The sequence below is a fragment of the Loxodonta africana genome, chromosome 3 (genome assembly GCF_030014295.1).
Source record: "Loxodonta africana isolate mLoxAfr1 chromosome 3, mLoxAfr1.hap2, whole genome shotgun sequence".
Lineage (NCBI taxonomy): Eukaryota > Metazoa > Chordata > Mammalia > Proboscidea > Elephantidae > Loxodonta > Loxodonta africana.
In genome coordinates this window covers 204875414-204890751 of record NC_087344.1, presented here as the reverse complement: position 1 = coordinate 204890751, position 15338 = coordinate 204875414, and the positions used below count along the sequence as shown (strand labels likewise).

The 15338-nt window shown below is 44.2% G+C and overlaps 1 protein-coding gene across 1 annotated transcript in view; it reads left to right on the top strand.

Annotated features, from left to right (window-relative positions):
- The first annotated feature begins 2165 nt into the window (after positions 1–2165).
- CD247 (CD247 molecule) overlaps positions 2166–15338 on the top strand; it is an 85179-nt gene continuing 72006 nt past the window's right edge. The window contains exon 1 of the mRNA XM_023554234.2: positions 2166–2370. Coding sequence (XP_023410002.1) covers positions 2313–2370 — 58 coding nt within the window. The 5' untranslated portion in view covers positions 2166–2312. The remainder of the gene's footprint in view (positions 2371–15338) is intronic.

Genomic DNA, 15338 nt, shown 5'->3' with positions numbered 1-15338 from the left:
GCCTTTGAGGCATTAACATGTTATTTTATTGATTTGTTTGCTTCATTCTGATTTTTTTTCTTGTTCATTTTGTTGTATCTGGGCTGCCGGGGCTTGCATGGTTCACTGATCTCATGTATAGCAGCACTGGAGTGCTCACCACCTGGCTCTGGGTGATTGGGGCAGCAGCTGGTTGTGTGAGTGTGGGTCTCTGTTGGTTGCACTGAGCAGCTGTAGGTGCAGGCATTTACAGGCATTGGCCATAGCCTCTTGTCTTCCCAATGGCATGAGAGCCAGCAGTTGCACAAGTCAAGTGGGTAGGGCTGCAGGTGTGGTGGATGTGATGGGCGAGCAAGAACATTGCTGCCATCAATTGTCAGGTGGGGGAGTAACATAAGGGGAGGGAGGGAATGGTGATGGGCAGGTGATCACACAAGTGCACAATTGCCACCACTCCCTGGGTGAAGGGGGATGGATGATGGGCATATGAGAATGCAGGCGCACAGTGGAATGGCTGCATCACATGGTAAGTGTATGGTTAACTTTTTAAGAAAATACCAAATTGTTTTTTGAAATGGTTGTACCATTTTACATTCCCACCATCAGCACAGGAGGGTTCCAGTTGCTCCATACCTTCACCGGCAGTTTATATGGTCAGTCTTTTTATTTTAATCATACCAGTAGGTATGTAGTGGTTTTAAGGAGTGGTATCTCACTGTGGTTTTAAGTTGATTTTCCTGAGGACTAATGATATTCAGTGTCTCTTCATATGCTTACTTCCATTCATATATCTTCTTTTGGGAATTGTCTCTTCAAATACATTTCCCATTTTCTTATTGAGTTGTTTATCTTATTATTGAGTTGAAAGGGTTCTTTATTTATTCTCAGTATTTGTCCTCTGTCTGATATACATGTTTGCAGATGTCGTTTCCTGATCTAAGGTTTTCTTTTTCTTCAAGGTGTCTGTCAATGAACAAAAGTTTCAAATATTGGTGAAGTTCAATTTAAAAATTTTTACCCCTTATAGTTTGTGCTTTTTTGTTGTTGTTGTTCTACAATAAAATTTTTTCTCTTACATCTTATTCCAGAATTTTTATCGTTTGAGGTTTTACATTTAGGTCTATGAACCATTTTAGCTATTTTTTGGTTGTATGGTGTGAAATGGAGATCAATGTTTGTTTTTTGTTTTCCCATACAGATATCCGGTTGATCTAGCACCATTTGTTGAAAAGACTATCATTTCCCCTATTCAATTGCCCTTACCTTTGTCAAAATTGACTGTATATGTTTGAGTCTATACTACTGTAAGTACTTTATGATAATTATGTAGCTTTGTAGTGCTTGATATCTGGCAGGGTATTTCACTCTTCTTTTATAGAATTTTCTTCAATATTCTTGGACATTACTTTTTTTCACATAAACTTTGGAATCAGCTTATTTTGTTCTAAAACTTCTGATGGTCTTTTTAGTGGGATAGGTTGGTTAATTTAGGAAGAATTGTTGTCTTCTTAAGAAGGAGTCTTTCTATGCAAGAGTAGGATATACCTTTCCATTCACCTAAGTGCTTTATGTGTCCTTTGGTTTAAAGTTTTCCCCATATAAATCTTATATTTTTTATTAAGTTTATTTCTAGGTATTTGCCTTTTTTTTTAAATCACCATTGTAAATTCTTCCAATGTTTAAATATTGACAACTAAAAAGTGTTTGGTATATTATGAGCCATTGAATTTCAAACTTAGGCCAAATCCAGATCTGCAACCTCAGGTCTATTCCAGCTCTTTGCTTCATATAAGGAAATCCAGAGATGATGAGTGACTTTCTCAAGGCCACACAGCAAGCTGGGGGTAGAGATGGCACTAAAGCCCAGGTAACCTGTCTCTATATTTAGCCTGCCTCTGAATCCAGAGCTCTGTCATTTAATCAACCTCTATAAAATATTTGAGGGGCTAGAAAAACAGCAAATGTTCTTATGTGCATTGGGCACTTGTATTTGCCTAGGAACTGAGTTCATCAATCCAGATAAAAATTAGAAAGGAATTAGAAAAAAGAAAATAAAATAATTTTTAAATGCGAGAAACAGCCAAATACAGACACACACACGCACGCACACCCCAAACCCTCAAACCTCCCGAGCTTCCTGCCTGTGAACCAACAGGGGGTGTGTGAGTTTCTTGGCCTGTTGGCAGGTGCTCTCTCAAAGGCCCCATAGCCCTCCACTTCCTGAGGAGGCAGCGGCAGAACAAAGCCAGCAGAGGCTTCTTTTCTCTTTATCCTCTGGGCCACTGCTGCCAGAGCCTCTGCCTCCAGGCACCGTCCTGAGGGAGAAAGACAAGATGAAGTGGAAGGTGTTTGTTATCGCGGCTGTCCTGCAGACACAGTTCCCAGTTACAGGTAAGGCCAGCTGGACGATGATGGGGAACTTTTAGAAACTCTTGGTGTGTGTGGGGTGGGGGGCAATAATGGTTTGAGGAGCTGATATCTCCTCTGAATCGTATCCTCCCAAAATCAATGGGCAGCTGAGCAGGGAGGGGTCTGGACTGGTGTTGACATCTGCCTTATTACAGCCAAACTGAGCATCAGTTCCTAGCCAGCTGCCTGAAGTATAGGTGTTTCCACTAAGACAAAAGTCTGTGGAGGGGAAAGATGAGGAGGAAGAAAGCCAAAGAGCAACTGAGGCAGAACCAGTGTAGAGAAAAAGGCAGAATATTTAACAGCAGCTGGATGGGATCAGAAAATGTCAGCTGGGCCACGTTTCATGCTGCAAGCATTTTTAGTCTCTATGTCGTCTTCTTTCACCTCCTTGCTGTCTCCATCACACTGCCCTTTCCTTCTTCCTTTGCCAACAGATAACATTTCTCTAGTCAGCCAGACAGGGTCATGGACGATAGCCCTGACTGGCTCTAAAAACCTGGATGGGCCAGGGACTAGGTCGGGCTGGTGAGGAGCTACGTGGTAGGTGTAGTAGGCACTGAGTTTGTAGCTTCCGTGGAGTGCTTGCCATCTCAGGGCCAGAGCAGTCTGTATCTGAGCTCAGCCCTGTCATGGCTGCCCCTACACCCCACAGCCAGGGCTGCCCCATGACACACCCATCCCAGGCCCAGTGACTCACCCACCATACCTCATGCAGCTCTTTCTCTGAAGCCAAAAAGCCAGAGATGCTGACCAAACAGGGGGACAAATAAGAGGACGTGACTTGTGAAGTCACCACCATGGGTACCAAACAACCAAGAGAACTTGCTCCCCACCTCATTCCAGTTCATGGGAGTCTGACTTTTCTATAAAACTTTTAACTTCTGCCATGTTCTCTAGTCCAGATTATGAGGAGGAAGAAAACAAGTGGAAAAAAAAAAAAGAGAAATTAGACTGTCTCAGAGGGTTGATGTTATAGCATTTTTTTACAAGAAATGGGACAGGCTGTATTTGAATGTAAAGAAATAGGGACAATACCCACCAGCAAAAAAGGGACTCCACTTTACAGCTCACCTCAGAGTGGGAGGGTATTTAGCGACAATGTTGGGATAAGCAGGACAAGACATAGGCACTTCTGTTCCTCCCAGGGAGCATACACGGCCCCCGCCTAGCACCTCGGGGGCTCCAAGGGCTTGAATGATTGCAGAGTTTTCTGTAAGATCACAGCTCTCTTCTCAGAAAGGCCTTGGTGGGTGTGAGTCACAGTGAGTTGCTGGGTGAGTGCACCAGAGGGAGTTCAGAGCAGCCCATGCTTGTGTGCAGGCAACAAGAAGATCCATAACACCATTACGGCCTTTGAATACAGTGATTTCAGGGGCAAACAACTGAGGGCAACAGCGTCAGACTCTGGGTTGGGGCTTGGGTACTCAGAGTACCTCAGACTGCCCTTGGGTGAAAACTCCACCATACGGGGCCTTTACCTCCAGTTTCCTCGATGGCGTCCTCCTGAACGCTCTGTCTGTGTTGGGCTTTGGGGCCAAGGTAGGGGCCAAGTGGAGTGAGAAGAGAAAATGAAAGGCTGCTAGATGGAGGCCACCAAGGGTGGTAACCAAACTCAAGCCAGCAGACAAGATGGAGGGCATGCCCCATTTTCACAAATAGCATACCAAAAAAAAAAAAAAAAAAAAACAACCCGTTGCCATCGCGTGGATTCTGACTCATAGCAACCCTAGAGGACAGAGTAGAGCTACCCCATAGGGTTTCCAAGGAATGGCTGGCAGGTTCCAACTGTGTACAGGAGAAAAAAAGTTAGATTGATGAATTTTTCACTTTTCAATCATAGTTGCTTTGCCTTTGTGGATATTGAAATTTCAGCCATTTTTAGATAAGAGTTCTAGACAGAACTTTTTCACATTGTCCTGGCCCAGAAACAAGCTGCGATGAAGGCAAAGGGAGACCTAGAGAGGCCTCTACCACCAAGGACAACAAACAGCAGCCATGTTGCCTGAGAAAACACCTCTGTAATTTCCCCTTGAGGAAAGGCTGCAGAAAGAATTTCAGTTGAGATCTTCCCTCATTTTTTGTCCAGTTAAGTCATTTGTTCCCCAAACTTCGAAAGAAGCTACTTTTTACTAGGACGTTTCCATTTGTTATTTGTTGTTGTTGTTGTTTTAATAGAAAAGCCCAGATCTTTAGGATTAAAACAAATAATAACTCAATCTCCAATAAGGGTGTCTCCCTGGGAGAGAGACTGTCATGACCAGGGTCTGAGGCTCGAAAAAGCTAAGATGCTGTGCTTAAAGGCAAGAGTACACATCCACCTGCACAGCCCTCAGCGCTTCGGTGCCTCCAACACCCTGCTTCACAGCAGCCAAGAAAGTGCCCAGTGGTCCATGCAGCCTTTGCCCTTTCGCAGGTGAGGAAATACAGCTCTGACACGAAGCATCAGGAAATTCAGACTCCCCAGGTTGTGAGTGGCTCTGCTTTTAGAGAGGTGGCTGGACGTGGTTAAAAGAGTCAAGCCAAACACAGATGGAGTCTCAGCACTACCACTTTCTAGCTGTGCAACCTTGGGCAACTTACTTAACCTCTGTAGGCCTCAGTTTTCTCATCTTTAAAGTAAGGAAGATGAAAAATGAAAGTATAGCACCCGGGACATAGTATTGTTGTGGTCGTCAGGTGCCATCGAGGGGACTCCAACTCATAGTGACCCTATATGACAGAGTAGAACTGCCCCACAAGGCTCCCTGGCTATAACCTTTATGGGAGCAGATCACAAGGTCTCTTCTCCTGTGGAGCTGCTGGTGGATTCAAACCACTGCCCTTTCAGTTAGCAGCTGAGCACTTAACCATTGCACCACCAGGGCCCCTTTGATACATGGTAGAGAGACAATAAATGGCAGTTTTATTATTACATCATTACTTCCTGGACTGGTTTCTTCTACTCAATGGCCAGGAACAGAAGATAGAAACACATGGCTGGGATTCTTAATTTGTTCTCAATTGTGTTCTAAAGCGCAGGGAGCACTTTCTCTCTCTGTTGAAATCCAACTCATCCGCTTGTGATTTAGTAGCACACCGCTAACAGCACGGGAACACAGCAGTGACCATGGTGGGTGTCCCCATCGCTAACGAGGGTCAAAGCTTTGGCTGCTCCTTAGATGACATTCCATCTACCATTGTTATTTTTTTACGACATTTACTCTGTAAAGGAGTGTTCCCCCAAAGTGAAACATGTCTGGAAAAAAAATACATATATATATATATATTATAAATAGTTAAGGGGAGGAAATTAAAAACAAGATCCACCTGGTTGTACTTGGTCGGGGTGGCCACCTGGATTTTGGGGTGGGTGCCCAGTGAGTTGGAATCGACTCAAAAGCAACTACCAACCACAACAGCACAGTGAGTGACTGGCTATTTAAAGCAAACTTCTTGAACACCTGACCTTTGCTGAAATTACCTGGAGCTGGATTTGAAGGGGACGTTCAGGTGACGCCAGTCAAGTTCATCGATGGCGTTTGCACCGGTGGTCTGATTTGCCCTCCCGGCACCTGGCTCTGCTCATCTCAGAGAGCGACTTCTCTCCCAGGGCGTTTCTCAGACTTTCTGGACTAGAGACAACTGCTGCTGCTGCTGCTAAACAGTCCCCCAAAACAGCTCTGAGGAGCTCTTACTTGGGCGAATAACCACTGCTGTATTTATTTAGAAATTCTTTTTATTTTTGCTTCTATTCTTTAAAAAAGTAGGCTCAATTTTTATTGGGTACACCCTTTTCCTTTAGAGTCACCCAGCCTTGTGACTGGTGTTTTAGTTAGAAGGGTCCTTGCACCAGTAGAGAACTGCCTTGAAATCACCCAACCCAATGCCGTCGAGTCGATTCCCTTGGAATAGAGTTGTCTAAACACACTTCGGGAATCTTTTTTCTCCTAAGCCTAGTTTATCTTGGTCAGCTATTGACGAAATAAATACCAAGGATAGTTCAAAATAAATTTCTTAGCTCTGCTTCTGCCAAGGCTAATTCTTATTGACAATTAAGTGATGGTCGGTTTAGGAGCCTGGATGGCACGAGCTGTTTGATATCTACTGCTAACCTAAAGGTTGGCAGTTTGAACACACCCAGGCCTGGGGAACAGCTTCTGTACAGATTACAGCCAAGAAAACTCTATGGGGCAGTTCTACTCTGTAACACATGGGGTCACCATGAGTTGGAATCAACTCGACGGCAACAGGGTTTCTTTGGATGGTTGTTGTTGTTGTTAGGTGTGGTCGAGTCGGTTCCAACTCATAGCAACCCTATGCACAACAGAACGAAACACTGCTCGGTCCTGAGCCATCCTTACAATCATTGTTATGCTTGAGCTCATCGTTGCAGCCACTGTGTCAATCCACCTGGTTGAGGGTCTTCCTCTTTTCTGCTGACCATGTACTCTGCCAAGTATGATGTCCTTCTCCTGGGACTGATCCCTCCTGACAACACGTCTTTGGATGGTAGATTTAAGCAATTTGAGCATTCAGTCAGTTTGGTTAAAGAAACCAGTCATTCGACCTGTTAGGTGGGCTGAAATGATCAGTATAGTGGCTCCACGTACACAACCTTGTCTTCCAGCCTAAAACACGACTCCGAATTCCTCAGAGAAAGGATACCTCCATCTTGTACATGGTTGTCTCAGCAGTGCTAAATGTTTCCATGTGATTAAACTAACTTAAATGGTTTATCTTGGGGGAGGGGTTATTGAGTTGGCTTTATTTTGGCCCTTTCCTCTAGAAAACTTAGTATTAAACAATGTACGTTAAAAACAAACAGAAAAAGAAGTTAACTGGCAGGATGGATGGGGCACTTTGAGTAAGATGGTTCGAAGTGAGTTGCAAGGACTCTAAGATAAAATCCTGCTGTTATTCAGATTTCCTGGTTTAATCTCAGAGAATTTCTGATGTTTGATTATTTTGAACCTACCAAACTGGTAATTTCATGATTTGACCAATATTATATCTCAAAAACAAAGAATCTCACTTTTCTGACTTGGTTTTAATAGTAGGGAAAAGTAGAAAATAAACAAAGCCATCACAGTTGGAGATTGTTAGCTAACAAGCTGTTAAACTAATGAAAGGTGCCGATGAGAAAAAGAAAGATTTGTGGGTTATGGCACAGATCACAGCATTCCATTGTCCGATTGCTTCCAAATATGGGAGATAAAAAAGGCAGGCTATCAGACCACGGGAGTCCGGTTTGGTCCAGGTTACTAAAAAAATGCCCCAGGTGGCTGTCACTTTCTTTCCTCTCTTACTTTTATATATTTTCTAAAAAAGATCATAAAATCACGGAAGTTAAAAAAAAATTTTTTTTAATCCTTAATCGTTCTCTGCCAGCCCATTAACTTTATCATGTTCCTTTTTATTCCATCCCCACGTTTTTTTTTTTTACAAGTACATATTTATTTTTATACAGTTGTAATCATAAAAAAAAAAAAAAAGCTTCCTTTCCCCTTAATATTTTATTTTAAGCATTTTTGGGGGAGCCTAGTTTTTATGATTTATGATTGTTTTTATTGATGTGTAAACTTTCATAGAGTATATACACTGTATTTTCTTCACTAGCCCCTTATTTTGAATATTTGGGCTGTGACTAATTTTTGTTATTATGGTTAACCCTGCGAGAAAATCTTTACACCTCTGGTTTTTTGAATTTCTTTTGAATTACTTCCGTGGCTCATTTCTCCAGGGTTGACAGTTAAGAGAACAGGTTAACGTGAAAGGGCATCTCATAAGATACTCCAGACTTCTGTTGGAAACAATCCCCTCGAGGAAAGGAGGGCTTTTTTTCCTAGCTCTCTGTGATCATCTGCAAGTGTTTGTGTCTTTCCTGGAGCAGGCAACACGGTGGTGGGAGAGAAGAGATTCACCAGCAGCACGGTTGCTCACCTTCAGAGCCTGTTTGTTCCTCTGTAAGATGGTGGCAGTAACGTCTACCTCCTGCAGGCTGGTGGGGATTGGAGAGACTATTCGAAAGTGCCTACACATAGAAGGTGCTTGAATAAGTGTAGCCACTATCATGCACAGCTCAGCTTCCCAATCTGCAAAATACAAAAAGCATCACTATCCCAGTGTGATAAAGTAGAAATTCAAAAAGAAAAAAAAGATAGTTGCCGTCAAGTTGGTTCTCACTCATGGTGACCCTATGTGTGTCAGAGTAGAACTGTGTTCATGGGGTTTTCAATGGCTGACTTTTTAGAAATAGATTGCCAGGACTTTCTTACAACGCACCTTTGGGTGGATTCAAACTTCCAGTGTTTCAGTCAGCAGCCAACCACGTTAATTCTTTGCATCACCCAGGGGCTGCAAAGTAGAAACATTGGTACTAAAACTTCTTTTTCTCTCTCTGTCACTAAATCACAGTGTAAACTTGGGCAAGAAATTTCTCTCTGGGCTTTAGTTTTCTCATCTTTAAAATGTGAGAGGGTTGAGCCCCCTTTTCAGCTACAAGATGATTATGTACGGCCTTGAAGTTTCTAAGAATGTCGTGTTACCCAGTCTCCTACTCCCCACCCACCCCAGTGGTCTTGGCACAGAGAGTTAGGAGCCTAAACTTCATTCTGCCCTGAAACTTGAAATATAAACTTTTTTATCTGGACTCTCAGCTTATCACAGTATTTCAAACTCTCTAGCGGGAGCCTCTGTTGTGAAAACTGCAAGGGTGAAGTCAAACACTTTCTGGCTTGTCCAGCATGCTTGCGCACTGGCTGCACATTTATTGGGGGCCACTGGAGGGCTTTGCTGGTGAGAGACGACTGAAGAGAAAGCAGGCTGCTGCCGGAAGCAGCCAAAATGCAATGGTAGAAATGTTAGAAGATTCTACTGTCCACTTGGCTTGCCTGTTATGGTTTGTGTTACTCAGCAGTAATTTTCAGGCTCAAGGGGAAAAAAGCAAATAGAAAGCGTTAGAGCTAGGGCAGGCAGAGTCCTTGCCCTGTCCAGACTGCCTCTCTCTTTGTCCAGCCAGCAATCCCTTTACGCAGACACAACGCTTTCCAAGGCCTCCATTTTTCGGTTCTCATCCTCTGGCAAGTGGCAGGAGAAGTTGCTGTTTTTAGGTGCCGTGGAATCGGCTCCAACTCATAGTAACAAACAAAATGTTGCCCGGTCCTGTGCCACCTTCATGATTGTTGCTATGTTTGAGCCTATCGCTTTGGCTACCGTGTCAGTCCATCTCATCTAGGGTTTCCTGCTTTCACTGACCGTCTGGTTTACCAAACGTTATGTCCTTTTCTAGTGACTGGTCTTTCCTGATGACGTGTCTAAAGTAAGCGAGCCAGAGTCTTGCCATTCACGCTTCTAAGGAGCATCCTGGTAGGATTCTCTTTTCATAAATGAAGTAAATGAGGCTCAGAGGTTGGTGACTTCCCAACAGAAGACCCAGGCCCCAAGCAAGCCTCTCAAATGCTCGCTGCAACCTCTGTGAGGCACTGCTATCACCAGTTGTCTGAATTCTGAGGCAGTCTTCTGGAGGTACTCCCCTTAGTAATTTATTACTATGTTCCTCTCAGTTTTCCAGGTAGAAAATAATCATTTGTTTGCTGAAGACCTGCATTTAATATACATGCTTCTGCTGAGTATAAAATATTTGGTTGCTAATATACAACTACGTTTTTTCTCTGACATATCGCTATAGTTGGGAATTCACATTTTCCCCAAATATGGTAAATCTGTATTTTCCATTTTACTCTTAATCAGTATGTCTACTTGGGAGCTTTCCTTGAGAAGTATGGGCAGCTCAACCCTTTTCTATTTATTTATGCAGGTGCCTTACACATAGGTGGGTTCCTGACATGCTTTGTGTAAATTAAATCAGATTTCAGAGGTTGTGACCCTGAATTAATTGATCTGTCTGGTAAGAACTTATCTTCACACGGCATATAAAATGTTCTAAAGGAATGGCACAAAGTTACACACAGACTCTGAGATGAGATTTGGTCTTTTACTAAGTCCTTGAGGAGTAGGAGAATTGCCTTTGAATGACAAATGTCGATAATCAAGTCCCAATTATTTTTGCCAGATACCAGCCTTGGGCCCACCTGCATCTGCAGGGGCTGGACTCAGGGAGCCCAGACTGGTCTGCTGTTGGCTGGAGCAGAGCAAACCATGATAAGCAATCTGATCCTCAGAGCAAAACAAATGAAGCATTTGAGGGCCAAATATCTGAGTCTCTTAGGTGTGGCCACCCCAAAAGTTGAGTAGAATGAGAGTTGGGAAAAGGAGAAGCATTCCGGAGCTTCAGCAGGACATTTCAAGGGGCAATAAGCTGTAGGAATGTAGATTTACTATTTACCTGGTGCCACCGAGTAGATTCCAACTCATGGTGACACCATGTGTGTCAGAGTAGAACTGTGCTCCGTAGAGTTTTCAATGGCTGATTTTTCAGAGTTAGATCACAAGGCCTTTCTTCCGAGGCACCTCCGGGCGGACTGGAACTTCTAACCCTTCAGTTAGTTGCTAAGCATGTTAACTGTTTGCATCACCCAGGGACTCCAATTAGCATTTAGGATTTTAAAAATCCCTGCTGTTTATTTATATTGCTGTGGATACTAGAACATCAGCTGTGTGTCCCTATGTTTCACTAGTTCCCCACCTTGTCATGTAGTACTGGCTTTAAGGTGAAATGTGGGTGACAGCTCCGAGTTAGGAGTGTCCTTTCACCATCCAGGCTGTTAGTGATGATGACGAAAAGGCGTTATACAGGAAATAATAGAAAAGACCACCTGGGAAGGTGGGGGGAGTTTGCAGCCTGTTGCCACAGGAGGCAGACTGGCCAAAGCAGGCTGTGCCAGGTAGAGAAAGGGTGGGTGAGTCAGGCGAAACCACCATGGGAATGGCACGAACCCAAGCCTCGCCACATGGGTTATAGCTGCCATGTGGGTGCTGGTGAGTGTGTGTGCCAGCATGTGGGCTTTGTGCTCCGGTGGGGGTTCAGGTGTCTGTGTCTGGTGTGCAGTGCTGGTGTGTGCTGCCGCATGTTTGTGTGTGTTCTGCTGTGTGTTCTAGCGTGTGCATGCAGATACACACGCGTTAGTGTGTGCTGCATCAGATTCCCACCCATGTGCTAATAGATAGGTGCTCATGTCTGCAGGTGTGTGTTCTCGTGTGCACTGATGAGCAGTGTGGTGTGTGTGTGGGGTGTATTTAATAGGAAGTTGCTACAGCTGCTAACCAAAGGATCAGCAGTTTGAATCCTCCAGGCGCTCCTTGGAAACTCTAAGGGGCAGTTCTACTCTGTCCTATAGGGTCGCTATGAGTCAGAATCGACTTAGCGGCACTGGGTTTGGTTTGGTTGGTTTTGGTGGCGGAAGGATAGCTCCTTAGAAGGAGGGTAAGTGTTTCTGGGCTCAGAACTGGTAATCTGGGTAGGAGATCTGCGGGGCTAAGGTGGCACTGAGCATATCCCAGAGATCCTGTGGAGAAGGGAGGCAGGAAAAATTCTGTCCAAGCTGGAATCTCTAGGATCATAAAGCGATGGACGTGGCTTGTTCATAGATACATTGACTTCCCAGGTTGGCAAGGCCCAATTCCCCTCAGAATTCACCCATGGCCTAAGTAAGCCTAGTACCTGTCTTTCTTTCACCTTCCTTCCTGCCAGTTCCCTCTACTTAAAATGCTAACTTTACCTCCACCCCCACCAATGGAAACCCTGTCCATCCCTTAAATTCAAGCCCGGGTGTGTGGGGATCTCCCATGCTGCAGACCCACTGTTGACGTTTTTACCAGCATTGAAATAAAAACCCATTGCCATCGAGTCAATTCTGACTCATAGCAACCCTGTAGGACAGAGTAGAACTGCCCTATAGGGTTTCCAAAGAGCAGCTGGTGGCTTCAAAGTGCTGACCTTTTGGCTAGCAACCTAGCTCTTAACCACTGTGCCACGAGGGCCCCAACCTTAAAATTGACAGTGGAAAATTGTTATTCTCAGAACTCGAGGTTGAAGACCAAGCACAGATCGTTCCCTGTGGAAACTCATTGTGGAGACCCAGTATAAAGACAGTTCCAGGAACAATTACCCGTCAGCAGAAAGCACTACTGGCTCCCCAAATGCCCACCCATTCTTTCCACAGTGGCCATCGTATGTAGTTGGACTAAAAGTATCAAAATGCATTAGATGCTTTTTTGTTTGTTTCTGCCCTCAGAATAGATTGGCAAGCAATCCAATAAGGTGGCAGCTGGTGACCTAATTTGGCCACTAAAGGGTTGAGATGACCGTAGCAATAGTTATTTTTATTATCTGATTATTTAAACTGTCTGGTCAATCACCCACCTATCGGTGAGCATTTACCAAGCATGTCTCATGTGGCCCAAGTCAAACAATCGACCCTGCAGATGGTTGGCCCAGCCAGCCCACTGGCTAGGCTAGTGCCCTGTAGACAGATACAGAGTGATTGAGAACGTAGTAAGTAAAAAAAAAGTGTCTCCAGTCCCATTACTCATGTTCTCAGTTTTAATGAGAAGTCTTAATTTACCTGCAGGGTGGCTTCTTTATGGTCTGGTCTAACTGTCGTCATTTTGTGGACCTGTGCTAATTTCCACGCTCAGTTCGGTAACAAAGGAAGTACATATCACAGATGCCACCCAGCACTGTTTTGGGTTAGGCTAGAGAGCTTCAGAAGGACCCCATTGATTTCCTCTGAGCAGAGAAATCTTGGTCTCTTTTCCCACTTATCAACACTTCAAAACACAGGCCTATATAAAATACACAAATGCTTTCTGGACAAAACGAACCTTTTCCGTTTTCTTTGGGTTTCAGTGGGAACAATAAAGATTGAGCTACAAAAGGTTGGCAAAGAGGATTATTCTTTCTATTAAGCGCAAAAGCTTCAAAGAACAGCTCAGAAAGTCAAATAATTGTATTCATGGCTGCTCACCCATCCATCTCCCTGCTGACCTGGTCTATGAAAACCGCTTTAGAAACTTGGCCAACGCTCACCTATCCAGTGCAAGTGTGGCATTGTTAAATGTCCCCATCCATAATTCCACAGGCAAGGCTGCCATAGTGAAAATTCTTTCCATTCAACAGAGCTCCTCGTCACGTCAGGAAATAGCTCTTTGGGGGTGTAGAGTGAGCTTCTAATTTTCAAAGCTTTGTACTCTCATCTTGGAGATGAAACTACTTGGAAACCAGAAATGGATCGTGAATAGATTCATAATCACAAACTTTTGTAATCCAATGGGCCAATGGGTGGGGACTGGAGGGAAAGATTTAGGGAGCAGGTTTTGATATTTAGGGCAATTACCTGATGCCTTTGGTTTGCAAAAGACATTTGTTAGTTTCTAGCAATGGCTCTAAACACAAAGTCTCATACTTGAAGCTGATCTAATTCCTGGTTTGGTTTCAGGGCATAGTTTTCTCAGAAAATTCCTGTCAGCCATTTTGAAGAGTACAAAATGGCAGCTGGATGCTAAGGGATAAGGAGATTTGGCTATTTAGGATTTTTTTTTTTTAGTTTTAAGTTGGACACTTTCTAGCAGAATTAAAAAAAAAAAAAAAAAATTCTTCTTCCCAAACTGGCCAATCATCTAAAATTCAGTACAGAATGATCATCAAAGGAAGATGGTATTGAGCTGCTGGGTCCTCTCTACAGTCAGAAAAGAGGCCTAGTTTGCTTGATTCTGGATGTTCTCCCTGTATGTTGCTGCATGCTGTCGAGTCAATTCTAACTCGTAGCAACCCTATAGGACAGAGTAGAACTGCCCCATAGGGCTTCTAAGAAGCAGCTGGTGGATTCTCACTGCCCACCTTTTGGTTAGCAGCTGAGCTCTTAACCACTATGCCACCAAGGCTCCTCTCTCTGTACCACCCCTTCAAGCCCAGACTTTATTTCTGCCATGGTCCTTCTTCACCAAGTCTGACCTTGTGTCATCACCTCTCTGTCTCCCATCATCTCCACTCCTGCTCACTGAAAGATTAAAAAAATGATAATAATCCTCTCCAAGACAACAGATCATGTTTATGGGATTTTGACTTAAGCAAATTTAAAACAGTGCAACAAAAAAAATTGATGAAGTCTTACTTTATGTATAATATTCAAAATAATATGACTTTTATATTTATTTCTATAAGAAATCAATGTAAATTTTGCAAAGTCTTCAGGAATGCAGTTCTCACATAAAGTATAACTATGCTGTAATCAGAAGTGGCTTGTGGTAATATCATTATTGGGCCGGGGTGGGGGTGAGCAGGGTGGGGGTCAGTCTAGTATGTCAGAATCTTGGGATATTTGAGCCAGAAAGGATCATGTTGTTGTTTTTATTAGGTGCTGTCGAGTCAACTCCAGCTCACAGCAACCCCTTTTGACAGAGCTGAACTGCCCCATAGGGTTTTCTAGGTTGTAATCCTTACGGAAGCAGATTGCTAGGTCTGTTTTCCTCCGAGCAGCTGGGTGGGTTTGAACTGCCAACCTTTCGGTTAGCAGCCGAGGGCTTAACAGTTGCACCACCAGGGCTGTTTAGAAAGGATTATAGATACCTTCAAGTCCTAACTGTGGACTTTACCAGGGAAGAAGTAATAGCCCAAGAAATTAAGAAACCCGTCAATTGTCATACAGCAAGCAAGTGGCAGAGTCAGCCCTTGAACCAGGACTTCTGGGTCTTGCTCTAGCCATCTGTCCTCTGGGCCACCAGACTGCCCTGTTATAAGTAAATGGCGCTTGCTGAACTGGCCACCTGGGCCTCAGGTGCGTGCACATGGTGTCACATTGGAATGGCAACCTCAAGCACTGCAGGTGGCTGGGCTGTGTCAGCTCAGCCTGCACACCCATGAGGCCTGGCGGTGAAAGACCTGCCACCCCCAAGAGCAGGCGAAAGGCCTTCAGCTGTTCCTGGGCGTGCAAAAAGGGACTGGGTCACCCCTACAGTGAGGAAATCCCCTGGGCGCTGCCAGTGCTGCTGAAGCACCTCGCTGCCCCTGC